The sequence below is a fragment of the Mytilus californianus genome, unplaced genomic scaffold (genome assembly GCF_021869535.1).
Source record: "Mytilus californianus isolate M0D057914Y unplaced genomic scaffold, xbMytCali1.0.p SCAF_35, whole genome shotgun sequence".
Taxonomy (NCBI): Eukaryota; Metazoa; Mollusca; class Bivalvia; order Mytilida; family Mytilidae; genus Mytilus; species Mytilus californianus.
Genome location: NW_026262685.1, coordinates 629271 through 645042, shown reverse-complemented (window position 1 = coordinate 645042; position 15772 = coordinate 629271). Strand labels below are relative to the sequence as shown.

At 32.4% G+C, this 15772-nt stretch overlaps 1 protein-coding gene across 1 annotated transcript in view; it reads left to right on the top strand.

The window, feature by feature from the left end:
• Positions 1–9920, top strand: part of LOC127736673 (phosphopentomutase-like) — a 28912-nt gene extending 18992 nt beyond the window's left edge. The window contains exons 14-18 of the mRNA XM_052247244.1: positions 417–546; positions 1507–1609; positions 2873–2959; positions 3751–3884; positions 6571–9920. Coding sequence (XP_052103204.1) covers positions 417–546; positions 1507–1609; positions 2873–2959; positions 3751–3884; positions 6571–6676 — 560 coding nt within the window. The 3' untranslated portion in view covers positions 6677–9920. The remainder of the gene's footprint in view (positions 1–416; positions 547–1506; positions 1610–2872; positions 2960–3750; positions 3885–6570) is intronic.
• Positions 9921–15772: the final 5852 nt, after the last annotated feature.

Here is a 15772-nt window from a genome sequence, read left to right as displayed (position 1 = left end):
TGATAATATTACAGTGACGTTAAAAATTAAATTTGACTTCAGGATATTTGCTTTTGATAAGAAATCAGGTGCTTGAAATATCCACTGAAATGTTATTACTGTAAATTCAGAAATTATTGCGTGAATTTATTATTGCGATTTTCTCATTTTAGACTAAAATGCGATTTTAATTTTTGCGATATTGAGAAAAATCATGTTTAATTCATATAAAAAGTTTCAAAATGCGAGTTCAAATTATTGCGATTATAACCCTGTCGCATTTTTCGCAATAATAAAAACATCGCAATAATTTCTGCATTTACAGTAGTTGTTATAATATAATCGTTTGTCTAGAAAGGAGCAGGGATTACTGTAAGTTTACGGCCTTCAACAATGAACTTAATCCATGACATATGCCTGGTTTTTTTGTATCACAGGATTTATGTGTGGTTCTAGTGTGCTAGACAAGGATGGAGTCAGTGCATCCATGGTAACAGCAGAGATGGCAACTTATCTGTATGACCAAGGTCTAACACTTTACAAACAACTAGAAAATATTTACCAAAAGTAAGTGAATGTTCTGTTATACTTATACATTGTAGCAAATTTATATCATAGATTGGAGTCTAACTTTGTGAAGAATGTCTGATTCCCTAAAAAAAACACCTTTTACTGAGTAATGAAAAAAAAACAATTCTTTTGGTGGTTAAAAATTTAGTTTTTGTAACCATCAAATCAAAAATTGGTGCCAACAAAACTTCAAATCAATAATGTTATATCTATTCTAATTCAACTGAAAGGAAACACCACTCAAAATCATATATTTAAAATCAGTTTCGGGATGTCTATGCTTGTGCTGGCAATTTCAGACCATCAATCGTGGAATTTATGCCATAAAATCATTTTAAAATCTAAATGAATATTACATACAATGTTTTATTAGAAAATGCATTTGTACAAAACAAGAAACGGAGCAGTTATTTCAATTAATCTCAGCTCTGATATCTTTACTCTCTGTTCAAACTTTTTTGGAGGAAGCACACACCTGCTAATCAATGTCTTATTGTTCTGTACTGACCGGATTCAGAAATTGCAGTAATAGGCTTCATCTGTCCATCCATAACATACTCTAATCCTCTGTAACCACTTGCCTGAAAGTTTTTTAGGCTTGCTTGCCATCATTTGTAGTTATTTATACTATATATCAATGTTTTCATTTGAAAATTTTTGAGTTAAAGGACTTATACCATTTTTGGCTGACTGTGTACTTTTGCTTCCTCCACAAATAAACCTGGCATCCATGATAAAGTGCTAAAATTGGCATCAATTAATCAATCAACTATTTGTAATATTCTGTTGCAGGTATGGCTACCATATTAGTTTGAATTCCTACTTTATCTGTAATATTCTGTTGCAGGTATGGCTACCATATTAGTTTGAATTCCTACTTTATCTGTAATATTCTGTTGCAGGTATGGCTACCATATTAGTTTGAATTCCTACTTTATCTGTAATATTCTGTTGTAGGTATGGCTACCATATTAGTTTGAATTCCTACTTTATCTGCCATGATAAAGATGTTATTAAAAAATTGTTTGATGATCTGAGAAATTTTAATGGAACTGGAAAGGTAAGTGTATAATAATGCTCAGCTAGAATGTTATGAATATATTTATTTTGGACACTGAACCATATTAATCTTTAAAAGCTTTTTGTATTCAGATGTTCTACATACACTAGTTTCGTGCACAATGGTATTAAAATCAACAGATTGACCTTTTATGTACCTCTTGCATTAAAACAAAACAAGATATAAATAATAAAACAGAAAAGTGGAAGTAACACTCATCACACTTAAAACCTTTGGTACCAGTTCTGTGCTTTGCAGTTCAAGCTCTAACATTTTGCATCATGCAGTAAATCCAGTCGACACTACTGTATTGCTAGGAATGCAGCATTTCTCCACACTTTATAGTACTTATTCTGATTATGTGAGTAGCTGCCTCTATGACGTTTACCCTTTTTAAAATTTCATTATCTCCACTGGAGAATTTATATTCAACTTCATGCAAAAAAGTCATCTACCAGTATTTCAGCTTCTTATTCTGTATGCATTTAAACCAGTTCTGACCAGTTCGGACAAATTTTGATAAACCACATGTAGAATAAATTTTTCTTGCGTCATTTTCTGCCAAATCAATTTAGAACATAGAATTCGGCATTTTCTATTGACTACAATATTAATCCAGTCTTGATAGTTAAATTGTTAATCTTTAAAATGCTATGTAAATCTTGCATTTAAATATTTAACTTTTTCGAGTAGATAAATATCATAATCAAAGGGGTGGCTTGTAGAAATCTTATTTCTATTTCTATAGCTTTTTAATTACTCACAAAAAACACATTTGAAAAAAAACAGACATTTTGAATGCTGCAATGAAAGTTTATCAAATTAAGAGTTTCGAAATTTTCCAATTGAATTCACCCATATGAACTCAGATACACTACATGATGTGATAGTGTCAGGACCTCTGGCCGAGTGGTCTAAGTAGTTCATCTACTGTATCACTAACCTGTCAACACTGAGGTTGTGAGTTTGAACCCTTCAGAAGGCAGATGCATTCTACTTCAATGTTAATTCACAGGGATTGTCAGTCTTCCTGCCGAAAGTCAAGGTTCTCTGTGGGCACTCTGGCCTCCTTCACCAATAAATCTGACCACCATGAAATAGCCAATAGTGCTGAAAGTGGCGTTAAACACCAACAATCAATCAATCAATCAATCATGTAATGGTGTCAGTTATAATGTTCAGGATCTGGAATATGATGAAGCTTAGAATTTTAGTTCAGAATTGCTACTGTTAAAATTATCAGTCATATCTTTGTCTTTACAGCACCCTGATACCTGTGGTCCATATAAAATTAAATATGTAAGAGACCTTACAGTTGGAATTGATAACAGTAAACCAGACAATATACCAGTAAGTACATAGTTATCTACCTTATGGATCATTTAATCACTGTTAAACGAAGGAACAAATTTAATTCGATGGAAATTAGAATCCTTTGATGTACTCTTGTGTAACAGTAAACTTGTTAGTGTAGCAATAAGATGGCCTGTTTGCATGTTACAGTGGATGAGACAAAAGAGATGGGATCACACTGTGAATATCATAAACAAATTCAATTTGTAAAATGTTGAGTCTGGAACAAACTTTGAACTTCTATTTTCTGTAATTCAAACTAAGGAGCTCCCAATGAAATACCATTAAAAAAATCTTAGTGGCAACATTTTTAAATGGTTTGTCCTGTACAGTAATCAAACATTTTAATTTTGGCCTTGGTTGATGTTTCATGTATACAATGGTCTATTATACAGTGGGATATCCAGTGAACGAAAACAAAAGAAAATTCACTCTTCTTATGATAGAATCGAGAAAGTCAATAATAAAACAATACCGGTGACAATACTGATCAAAAGTTATTTCTAAATAATAATTGTACATTTTAAAGAAATTATTTATTAAACTGTGTTATTATAAATATACATGCAAATACACGATGTTTTATGTTTGTTATACTTTTTAAACTTTGCAGGATCGTCTAAAGTTATGAAGATGGCTTTTTCATAGTATTTCATAAAATGTATTCCTTCAATACAAAAATTCTTATCTATATATTTATTTTATGTCAAACCCCATACAATTATTCCCTGAAATAATTAAAAAAAATTAATAGAACTTTAGCATGTATTTTAATGAAAATATTTCAGACTTTACCTGTCAGTAAGTCAAGTCAGATGGTTACATTTACATTTGAGAACGGTTGTGTTGCTACACTTAGGACGAGTGGAACGGAACCAAAGATCAAATATTATACTGAACATAAACCAGATCCACAGAAAGGGTAGGTGGTCTTTATAGAGATGTTGGTTAGTTTTATATGAAACCGAAGAACAAGTAGGATAAATCAAGGATTAAGGTTCCCTAAGAATAGTAGAAGACTTTTTCATTGACTTGGAATAATGTATATTCATTGTGAACTAAACCCTTGATTTATATAATAGTGATTGATCGAATTTATACCTACAACCCAGAATGTAAGGAACTATTAGTTTAGAAGGGGTGCATATTTATAAGAGGGCAAATGACACTCAAACGAAGCTTAAAGATTTCATAAAACATACAACAATATTATTTTCATTTATCTGTGTTTAAAGTAATTGCAAATGGCTGATATTTTTGTTCAAGCATATTGTTTTTCTTAAATTGTTTAACATTTCACAGCGGTATAACATGTTACTTTAATTATTCTTCACTTAGCAGCCCTCAAAGTAGACTCTGAAATGAGGTTGCCAATTGGCCACCAGACATGAAAATTTAATGGCCAACTCAAAATTTCAGTGGCCAGGAAATAATTTCAGGTCGCCTACATTTTTTTTATAGCTAAACAACCCTTGTGAAATAAAAGTATTTTGTTGCGTTTTTATGCCGACGAGTGTAGAAAATAGTTTGTGTAAATCAACTGTTAAAAAATACATGATTTATTTGATATTATATTCATTGACATTGTACATGTTTTAAAACAGTCTGCGACGTTAAGCGGTAGCCCAAAGCCCAAGTATAGTAAAAATCTCATCGTATTTGTGCAGAAGCACTGGTGATTGCCCGATCGGTCAAGTGAACATCTGAAATTGTTTGCTAAATTGTAGCCAGTATTTTATGGAATCTATGAGAACAAGCTGAGACTACAAAATTGTCCCGACCTTGTTTCCATTCGTTTACTGACGAAATCAAGAACGAGGCTCGACCATGTGCTTTCAATAAACACAATCTTTAAATGACCATGGTTTTCTCTTTCATGGCACGTAATAGTCCAAGTTATGACTGAGTGCGGAAATACGAAGATAGATATATATAAATCCTGTCAGTAAGTCAACGACAACAAATTGCTTACAAATGAACTACAAGTACCTGATGCAATAAAGCACTGACAAGATCAAGCTTAAATCTAAAAAGTGCTTGAAATACAGTAAATATTTGTGTTACTGTCAAGCGTTCAGACGATTTTTTAAAACCTGACTCTGATCAGGGCAAACTTTCCGAAAATTTACGGTCGCCAGATTTTCAATATTCTAATAGCCTAAATGGCGACCAGTTATGAATTTTTGGTCGCCAATCAGCTTTTAAAGTCGCCCAGGCGACCATTTCAGTAGACTAAATTGAGGGCTGCTTAGTTTATTTATTTTGTATTTACATTGTATCATAGATAAAATTTATTTGTTCAGTTTATGTTCACTGGTGTTAATATGTCTTTTGATTGAGTTAAGCCATTTTAATTGATATTTTATAGTGTGTCTTTCTATGTTGTGATGTTACACTATTGTGTCAGATAAGGGTGAAGGTTTGGTACCATTAAAACTTTTATACCCGCTGCAATTGTTTGCACCTGTCCTAAGTCAGGACTCTGATGTTCAGTAGTTGTCGTTTGTTGATGTGGTTCATAAGTGTTTCTCGTTTTTCGTTTTTTATATAGATTAGACCGTTGGTTTTCCTGTTTGAATGGTTTTACACTAGTAATTTTTGTGGCCCTTTATAGCTTGCTGTTCGGTGTGAGCCAAGGCTCCTTGTTGAAGACCATACTTTGACCTATAATGGTTTACTTTTATAAATTTTGACTTCGATGGAGAGTTGTCTCATTGGCACTCATACCACATCTTATATCTATTTAACCTAAAGAAAGGGTAAATATTAGAATGAGGAAGGGTTGTAGCCATCCTCAGACCAAAAATGATCATTAAATTTTCTACAGGGCGAGGGATGTGATGAAACATTTTTTAAGCACCTTGTAAAAAGAGGGACTGTCATTTAAATCTTGGGAAATTCAGGGTTGAACATGGAAAATGCCCTTAAAGTGGTAGTTTGTGTAATAGTATCATAGAAATGTGCATTTATCATTAGTTAAAAGTGTTATTTTAAAGCATTTGTTTGTACATCCAAACAATGGTCTTTTTGACATATTATTTTTGAATCAAAGCAGGATTTTGATAATGAACCATGTAAAAGGACAGTCACAGATTTAATAGTTACATAACTGATAGGACAAAACCAAAAAATCTATGATGATTTCTTTGTGTTACCTTTGACAAAGTAAATTGTGTCCCATATTTTATATTAAATGTTGTTCACTGTGTCTGGATGCCATAACAATCATCAATGCTTATTTAGATTATAGTGGAAAAATTTACTAAGATTTGAATGTACTTGAGTGAAAAAATCTCACGATTTACTAGGAAATAATCAATGTTTGGAAGTATCAATGCTTTTATTGGTAACCTTCATCTTTTTAGTTATTGTAATAATAAAAAAAAATGTATCAAAAGACCTCACATATTACCGAAATATATCAAGGTAGTTACTGTCATTTACAGAAGTATTGCTATCAGCTCCTCTTTATGTTTTCTTAACTAATAAAAGACTTTTATAAGAAATTATTCTTATGTTACATGGCTTATGTTTTATTTTAGAACTAGTAACAATCAGTACTAAAGCTACCTGTACTGATAAATATGATAAATATGATATGTTTACAGGTTGGACAAGCAGTCAACTCAGCATGAATTAGAAGATATTGTACAGTGTATTATAACATATTTCCTGCAACCAGAGAAATACAACCTACAAACAAGAGTGTCATAGTTTGTATTTCTTCCTTCCAGAACCAGGTATAAAGCATGCTGGGAAAGATACCAAAGGGGATGTTTTGTAAATTCTGCTGACATAAAAATTATATCAATGTATTGTACTATTCATGTCGGCCTCTTTGTTAGCTTGCTTTCTTTTGAAAGTATGCAATTTGCTACTTTTCAAAACATTTCCAGTTTTATATTTTTAGCTCACCTGGCCCAAAAGGGCCAAATGAGCTTTTCTCATCACTTGGCGTCCGTCATCGTCGTCCGTTAACTTTTACAAAAATCTTCTCCTCTGAAACTACTGGGCCAAATAAAACCAAACTTGGGCTAAATCATCCTTAGGATATCTAGTTTAAAAAATATATCCGATGACCCGGCATTCAGCCATGATGGCCGTCATGGCTAAAAATAGAACATGGGGGTAAAATGCAGTTTTTGGCTGATATCTCTGAAACTAAAGATTTAGAGCAAATCTGACGGGGTAAAAATGTTCATCAGGTCAAGATCTATTACCCTGAAATTTTCAGTCGCATCAGACAACCCGTTGTTGGGTTGCTGCCCCTGAATTGGTAATTTTAAGGAAATTTTGCAGTTTTTGGTTATTATCTTGAATATTATAATAGATAGAGATAAACTGTAAACAACAAAATTGTTCAGCAAAGTAAGATCTACAAATTAGTCAACATGACCAAAATTGTCAATTGACCCCATAAAGAGTTATTGCCCTTTAAAGAAAATTTTTCACAATTTTTTCATAATTTTTTGTAATCTTTACAAAAATCTCCTCCTCTGAAACTACTGGGCCAAATTAAACCAAACTTGACCTAAATCATCCTTAGGGTATCTAGTTTAAAAAATGTATCAGATGGCTGCCATGGCTAAAAATAGAACATGGGGGTAAAATGCAGTTTTTGGCTGATATCTCTGAAACTAAAGCATTTAGAGCAAATCTGACATGGGGTAAAAATGTTCATCAGGTCAAGATCTATCTGCTGCAAATTTTCAGACGCATCAGACAACCCGTTGTTGGGTTGCTGCCCCTGAATTGGTAATTTTAAGGAAATTTTGCAGTTTTTGGTTATTATCTTGAATATAATAGATAGAGATAAACTGTAAACAGCAAAATTGTTCAGCAAAGTAAGCTCTACAAATAAGTCAAATGATCAAAAATTGTCAATTGACCCCTTCCAGAGTTATTGCTCTTTAAAGTTAATTTTTCACAATTTTTCGTAAATTTTTGTAAATTTTTACAAAAATCTTTTCCTCTGAAACTAATGGGCCAAGTTCATTATAGATAGAGATAATGGTAAACAGCAAGAATGTTCAGTAAAGTAAGATCTACAAACAAGTCGCCATCACCAAAACAGAGAATTTTGTCATGAATTCTATTCTTGTCTATAATGTGTGTCCTTTGTTTAATATGCTCATAGACCAAGGTGAGCGACACAGGCTCTTTAGAGCCTCTAGTTCTGTATTTCAATATTAATATTCAGAAGTTTCTTATTTGTACGTGTAGATACTGATTGAAAGAAATGATCATGATATACATAGAGGGTTTAAATAATAAATTTGTCCTGCAATTTTTTATAGAATTTAAAAAAGATCATCTTTGTGTCAATTTCCTGTCATAATATGAAACAGCTGATTTTGAATTGCATAATTTTTGTAAGCCTTTTTATTCATTTTCTATTATATTTTCCATTTATTAATTAAAGATCTGATCCAAATCTCAAGTTGAGGTCAACTCTAGTTATTATTTGTTTTCCAATTATTTTGACAGTTTTTTTCTTATATAGTTTTTTAAATTATTTTATTTTTGATAAGAAGTTTAGCCTAAAACTTATATATAAAAAGGTGGCATTGACATCTACATGATTGAAGAATTCTGCTAAAATCAGAACTATCTGTTAAAATGCAAAATCATAAATTATGTACAAAAATAAATTATGCATAATAAAAAATATTTCTGTAAGTACAATATATTTATTAATTTGTTTTTCTTTTCAATTGTTAGTTTAAATCATACCTACAAAAAGGTTTTAATTAAATTTTCAATAGAACTTTTATTGTATACATTATTTTCAAGTCGGCAATACAGCCACTTCCTGTTTAACAGTATGCAAGATGGGATGACTAGTGTCTCTTAACACTTCATCCTAAACCTGTTGTTTAAAATTATTTTCATAGAATATGTGAAATTTAAATAAAAAACTACCTCAAATTGAAATGAACTTAACTTGTACTTTTCGATGGATTGTCATAATAAACAATTGTGTTTTAAAAAATAAATAAAGGAATGAATTGTTGATAGACTAGAAACATATAAAGAATGGCATCATCATACTCGAAGGACTGGCTCTGTAAAATATCTACAAAATAGGAACAGAAATTGTGCATCAAAGGATCAGGAACTACTCAATGGATTAGTACTGATGCACTGATACATTGTAATTTACCAGGTACATCTTAATGTGATCCTTAACACTTTTTGGTGCAGACATCTAAAAAAAAATTGGAATCAATTTTGTACAACTGATTTAAATTTACATTATATACTTATCATTATATATATATGTATGGTTGAAGTTATAATCCCAGAAACTGCTTTATGGATTTAGCTTTATTGATAAATGCTGTTATCTGACAGTGTTCCCGCCTGCCCTAAATAGAAGGGCGGCCCGCCCTTGGTGCCCGTACCCCTGCCCTTCTGCCCCCCAGAGCAAAAGAATGCACCCCTCTGCCTTTTCAAAAAATAAAATTTCCAAATTTCATGAACTACTTGTTTATTTTTATAGACTGGTTTAAGTTATAAAACATTGAATTTTCTGATGATTATTTTCCTTAACCAAGTGTACAACTTTGTTTAGATTAACATCAAAATGATATGCTTTGCATCATGGTATGATAATTTGATAAAAAAAAATCTCACTGGAACCAACATCAGGAACACATTAATTTCTCAATATGCTTGAAATACAACTAATGTTCTCATGCTGAGCCTAGCAATATGCAAGATAATTTATACACTGTCCAACAGTGCCCTTACAATCTGGGCTATTGCGCTAAAGTGCCCTTTCAAACAACTAGCACCCTTCTGCCCTGAGATTCAAGCTGGAACACTGTCTGTTTAAGTGTTGATTATTATTATTGTTAATTTAATACATAATTATTAGATATAAATTGTCTGTCTGTTTTTGTATACCTGATAAATGTTAAGTTTTGGTTCATATGAATAAAATGATATAAGCCTTGGACTTGTTACTTATTTATTTAACCAGAAATTATGTCACGTAGAATTTATTTTTCAATCATCACCAAGTTTCATAGGCACAATTATATCTAATTTAATAGCTTGTGCATATAATCATGTACCCTAAAACACATGTCAAAATTTGTCTAATTCTTATAGATTATCAATGGTTTTCAAAACGAGATGGTGTATCCAGCAACAGCCCTGAGATGAGATGTAGCAGAGAAACATCTTCGAGTTTGATAGACAATTGATAACCTGTTTATCGCTGTTTATCTAGGCAACTTCAATGACAAAGGTTCATAATACATTTTCTTTTTTCTCAACTGAGAAAAACCAATATCACTCTAGTAGCCGGATATGAAAATTTATTACAAAAAAAAAAAATCAAAGCAAAATTTTAGAAAATGGGAATAATTAAAAAGTATAACTGGAATCACCAAAATATTGGACAGTACAACATATCATACCAACCAGCAACACCCAACTCCTCTGAAAAAAACACAGTCATCCCCCACCTTTTGCCTACCTATATCATATATTGTAAAAGTAAAAAAATCACACAATAAAATACCTTCACAGTCCAGGATGGCCTCTTGCTTCATTGTACACAATGAATAAAAAAACTCTGGACTATTTTTTTTATTGTAAGAAGTCCACTGCTAAACTTTGTAATTAATTAATTAGTTAATTATAAATCCATAGCAAGAACATCAGTAATATTTGTTTGATTATTTTTTTGAGTACTTTGAGTATGCACATATAATTGTATAAAAAAAAAGAGGCTACTAACATGAATTACCTTCACCAACACTAACCTTAATTTAACCATTTTAAGTCATGACGAGCAAGAGTCCTATACAGAAACTATTTTTAAAATTGCACCAAGTTGTAACTGAATTAAAAAAAAGAATCTGAAAATCATTTAAATTCTGCGCATAGATGTGTTGTATTGATTGCTTTTAAATATTGCTTTGTGGGTGCCATTTTGTTGCTCATGGAATTCATCTACACATGAGTTTGTTACACTCACCAAATGGCTTTTTCTCTCCATTGATTCATAGTACCATGGTGCTATCTGAATAGGTTTTATAATAGAATGTTACATACATGTGGTGCTATGATTTTAGAAAATGGTGCTTATTTCAAATCCTACAGTGCTTTTTGAAGAAAACTGAATGGATTACATTTTTATGCCCCCGCCATAGTGGTGGGGGCATTAAGTTTACCCTTGTCCATCTGTACGTACGTATGTACGTCCCAAAATTGGTTTCCGTTCTCTAACTTGAGTATGCCTCAACCAAATGTTATGAAACTTATACACAATGCTTATTACCACTAAACACAGATCAAGTTTGAATTTTGGTGGCGTCACTTTAACCGTTCTAGAGCTATGCCCCTTTATAAATGGAAAAATTGCAAAATTTTTAGTTTTTGTTCTCTAACTTAAGTTTACCTCAACCAAATGTTATGAAATGTATACACAATGCTTATTACCACAAAACACAGATCTAGTTTGAATTTTGGTGGCGTCACTTTAACTGTTCAAGAGTTATGTCCCTTTATAAATGGAAAAATTGCAAAATTTTTATTTTCTTTTAAATATCAAGTAATTTTTATATGACCGCAAAAAAAATTTTGTGGTCGTATATTGGTATGACGTTGGCGTCGTCGTCCGAAGACGCATTAGTTTTCGCACTCTAACTTTAGTTTAAGTGAATGGATCTCAATGAAATTTTACCATAAGGTTCAATACCACAAAAGGAAGGTGGGGATTGATTTTGGGGGTTATGGTACCAACAGTTAAGGAATTAGGAGCCAAAAAGGGGCCAAAAATAAGCATTTTTGTAACTTCCAGACATAACTTGTGTGTAAGTGTATGGATCTCTCTGACATTGTACCACAAGGTTCCATATCACAAAGGGAATGCTGGCATTGATTTTGGGGGTAATTGCCTCCAAATTTTAGGAATTAGGGGCAAAAAAGGGGCAAAAAACAAGCATTTTTCTAGTTTCAGGACAATAACTTGTGTATAAGTCTATAGATCTCTCTGACATTGTATCACAAGGTTCCATATCACAAAGGGAATGCTTGGATTGATTTTGGGGGTAATTCCCTAAAAATTTTAGTAATTGGGGGCCGAAAGGGGCAAAAAACAAGCATTTTTCTAGTTTCATGACAATAACTTGTGTGTAAGTGTATGGATCTTTATGAAATTGTACTACAAGGTTCCATATCACAACGGGAAAGCTGGAATTGAGTTTGGGGGTAATTGCCCAAAAATTTTAGGAAAAAGGGGCCAAAGAGGGGCCAAAAATAAGCATTTTTCTAGTTTCCAGACAATAACTTGTGTTCAAGTGTATGGATCTCTCTGAAATTGTACTGCAAGGTACCATACCACAAAGGGAAGGCTGGGATTGATTTTGGGGGTAATTCCCTCAAAATTTTAGTAATTAGGGGCCATAAAAGGGCAAAAAAACAAGCATTTTTCTAGTTTCAGGACAATAACTTGTGTGTAAGTGTATGGATCTTTATGAAATTGTACTGCAAGGTTCCATATCACAAAGGGAAAGCTGGGTTTGAGTTTGGGGGTATTTGCCCTAAACGTTTAGGAATTTGGGGCCAAAAAGGGGCCAAAAAACAAGCATTTTTCTAGTTTCCAGACAATAACTTGTGTTCAAGTGTATGGATCTCTCTGAAATTGTACTGCAAGGTACCATACCACAAAGGGAAGGCTGGGATTGAGTTTGGGGATGAATGAATCATAAGGGGGTTCAAAAAATTTGGGGGGGGGGATTTTTTTTTCCTTTTTTTTTTCTTTAAAATTTTCCATTTTAAAATTGGTTATTTCTGATTTATATATAAAAGCAAATAATAATGATATGGTTTAAATAGGTAAATTAAAAAAAATTAAGTTCTTAGACCACTTTCATTCTGTGTCAGAAACCTATGCTGTGTCAAATATTAATTAAAATCCAAATTCAGTGCTGTATCAAGCTTGAATGTTGTGTCCATACTTGCCCCAACTATTCAGGGTTCGACCTCTGCGGTCGTATCAAGCTGCGCCCCAGCGGAGCATTTTATTAAAATTGGAGTTATCTTCCTTTGTCCATGATTATAGTTGAATCAACTACAATCAATGCTTTATACATTGCAATGTTTAATTTTGACATCAACTGATAAAACACAGATCAAGTTGAATTTGGGTAGTGTCACTTTAACCATTATTGAGTTATGCCCCTTTATAAATCGAAAGATTGCAAAATTTTGTAACTTAAGTTTGCCCCAACCAAACATTATGAAACCTATACACAATATTCATTACCACAAAACTAAGATCAAGTACACATTTTTTGTTTCCGTTTTCTAACTTTAGTTTGCTTCAACCAAATGTTATGAAACTTATACACAATGCTTATTACTACATAATACAGATAAAGTACGAAATTTGGTGGCGACACTTTACCATTCTTGAGTTATGTCCCTTTATAAACATAAAAATTGCTGAATTTTTCGTTTCCGTTCTCTACTTAGTTAGCCTCAACCAAATGTTATGAGACTTACACACAATGCTTATTACCACAAAACTCAGATCAAGTTCAAATTTGGGTAGCATCACTTTTGCCGTTCTTCAGTTATGTCCCTTTATAACTATATGATATGCAAGTGGGGGCATCATCTGTGTCCACATGTGGACACTATCCACATTTTTTGAACAATGAAAGTACATAGCTTCATTGGGGTTCCAAATAACATAAATCTTAAAACTTTGAAATTCAATTATTTCTCCGGAAGTGACGTATTTTGGAAATTCTGGGAAACCATTTTGAAATTAAAGTAAATATTTGCTCATCTCAAATGGAATCGTATCTTATTTTATCATTTCTTTTGGATATTTCTGGAAATATTTTGCATCAATAAGCACAAAAAAGGTAAGACTTTGTAACTATGCAAAAATTTCTAGTCGGCAATGAAGATTTCATGCAAAATTGGGTCTCAAAGTTCCCCCCAAAATTCTCTCTTAAAGTCCAGACGTAAAAAATGGCTTCAGCGTTATGACGTCGTAGGAAGGCGTCACAGAAAAAAATTAAAAAAGCCTTGCAAGACGTCATAATTATTTGGACTCGGTAGGCAGGAACAGCTTTTTATTTTATTGTTATGTATAAAAATCAATTTCTCTCTACAGAATATATTGTTGTTAACCTGACAGTAAATTCTTGTTTTACATTCTATATTGTGGTATACGCTATGTCATGTATGTGGATCTAAAGGACTCAAACTGAAGTTAAGGTGGCTGGGGTGTCTTCCTCCATCTTGAATTTTGAAGTAGCAGGGGAGATAACTCAGGTAAAGTAATTTTTATAAAAGAAAGTGTTGTGAATTTATCTATTTCAATATGTAGCAAGAAAACAAGTCCGGTGACCCCATTTTTTTCTATTTCTTATCTGAAAGCATGTTATTAGAGCTTTCTTCTCACATTTTATCTTAAAATTCTATGGTTTAGTTTTCTTTTAATCACTGACACAAAATTGGATTTTCAATGCATAATCTATACAAAATCTGACAATTTTGCATAACCCGTAAACCTGTAGCTTGAAAAAAAGTCCGGTGACCCATACTTTTTATTATATTTCGGAAAAAAGCATGATAAAAACTACATTTTGACAAATTATTAAAAAATTCTATGGATTTTGATCAAGACCCGGGTGAGGCTCATCATGCCACCTTAAATTGAATTTTACATTCGAACTGCCTGGAAATAGATCTTGTGGCAGGACTTCAGTATAAGTCAGTCGAGTCGATCATGCAGTTTTCTCGACTAACTTCCACTTTCAGTAAATGTATTCATATGTGTAAATAGCTTAGGGAGCTACCATTTGATATTTATGGGGGGGGGGGGGGGGGGGGCTAGGATGAAATTTGAAAAAAATAGTCAGGACAGGATTTTTGAGTAAAACAAGAGGCAGGATGAGACACTTGCAAAAAAAAAAGGTCAGGATGACAATTTAGCAATTTAGGTAAAAAAAAGTCAGGATAAACTTAAAAAAAAAGGCAAGACCGAACAGAGTGAAAAATAAAAAGGCAGGACAGAGATTACAACTAAAAAAAAATGCAGGACACAAATTTTCATCCTAGCCCCCCCATAAAATCAAATGGTAGCTCCCTTATATGAAGTTTTTGATTGGGGCGTTCTTCATTTCGGTATTCTTTAATTTGTTTTGCCACTTTTCTCTATTCTTTATAAATTTTACCCATTATTCTCGTCTTTATATTTCAGCACCCCATTTATTCTCTATTCTTTATTATTTTTTTGGTAATTTTTTCTCTGTTCATTAACTTTTTGGTCCATTTTTTGTAGTATTTGCTTATTATTCTCTATTCTAAAAATTCGTACCCTATCTCAAGGATTTGTATAGTGAGAAGGATTGGAATCTCGTGGACTATTTGCATTGCCTGTATTGAAATAAGCTGCGTATGATGAGATTTTGCGAGATTTACCGTGATGCATCTCGTTAGTCGTTTTTCGTCCACCATCACTATACAAATCCTTGCCTATCTATATATGATCATATATATGGTATTCATTGTAATTTGCTAATTTTATCTTCGTAACTTATCACTGATTAGAAATCTCATATTTGATTATCATTCGAACTATTATGATGTGTGATTCCAATCATTTACGTAATAAAACAAAAGGTTTTGTAATATAAATATTGTTTCCATGTCTTTGAAGAAATTTTGTCTAAAACACCCTGTCTGTCTTCCAAATGCAACACTTTTTAAAGCGGTCTCTGCACCATACCTAAGGTCGTAAAACTAACAGATCTCATCCGAAGTTATTCTAATATT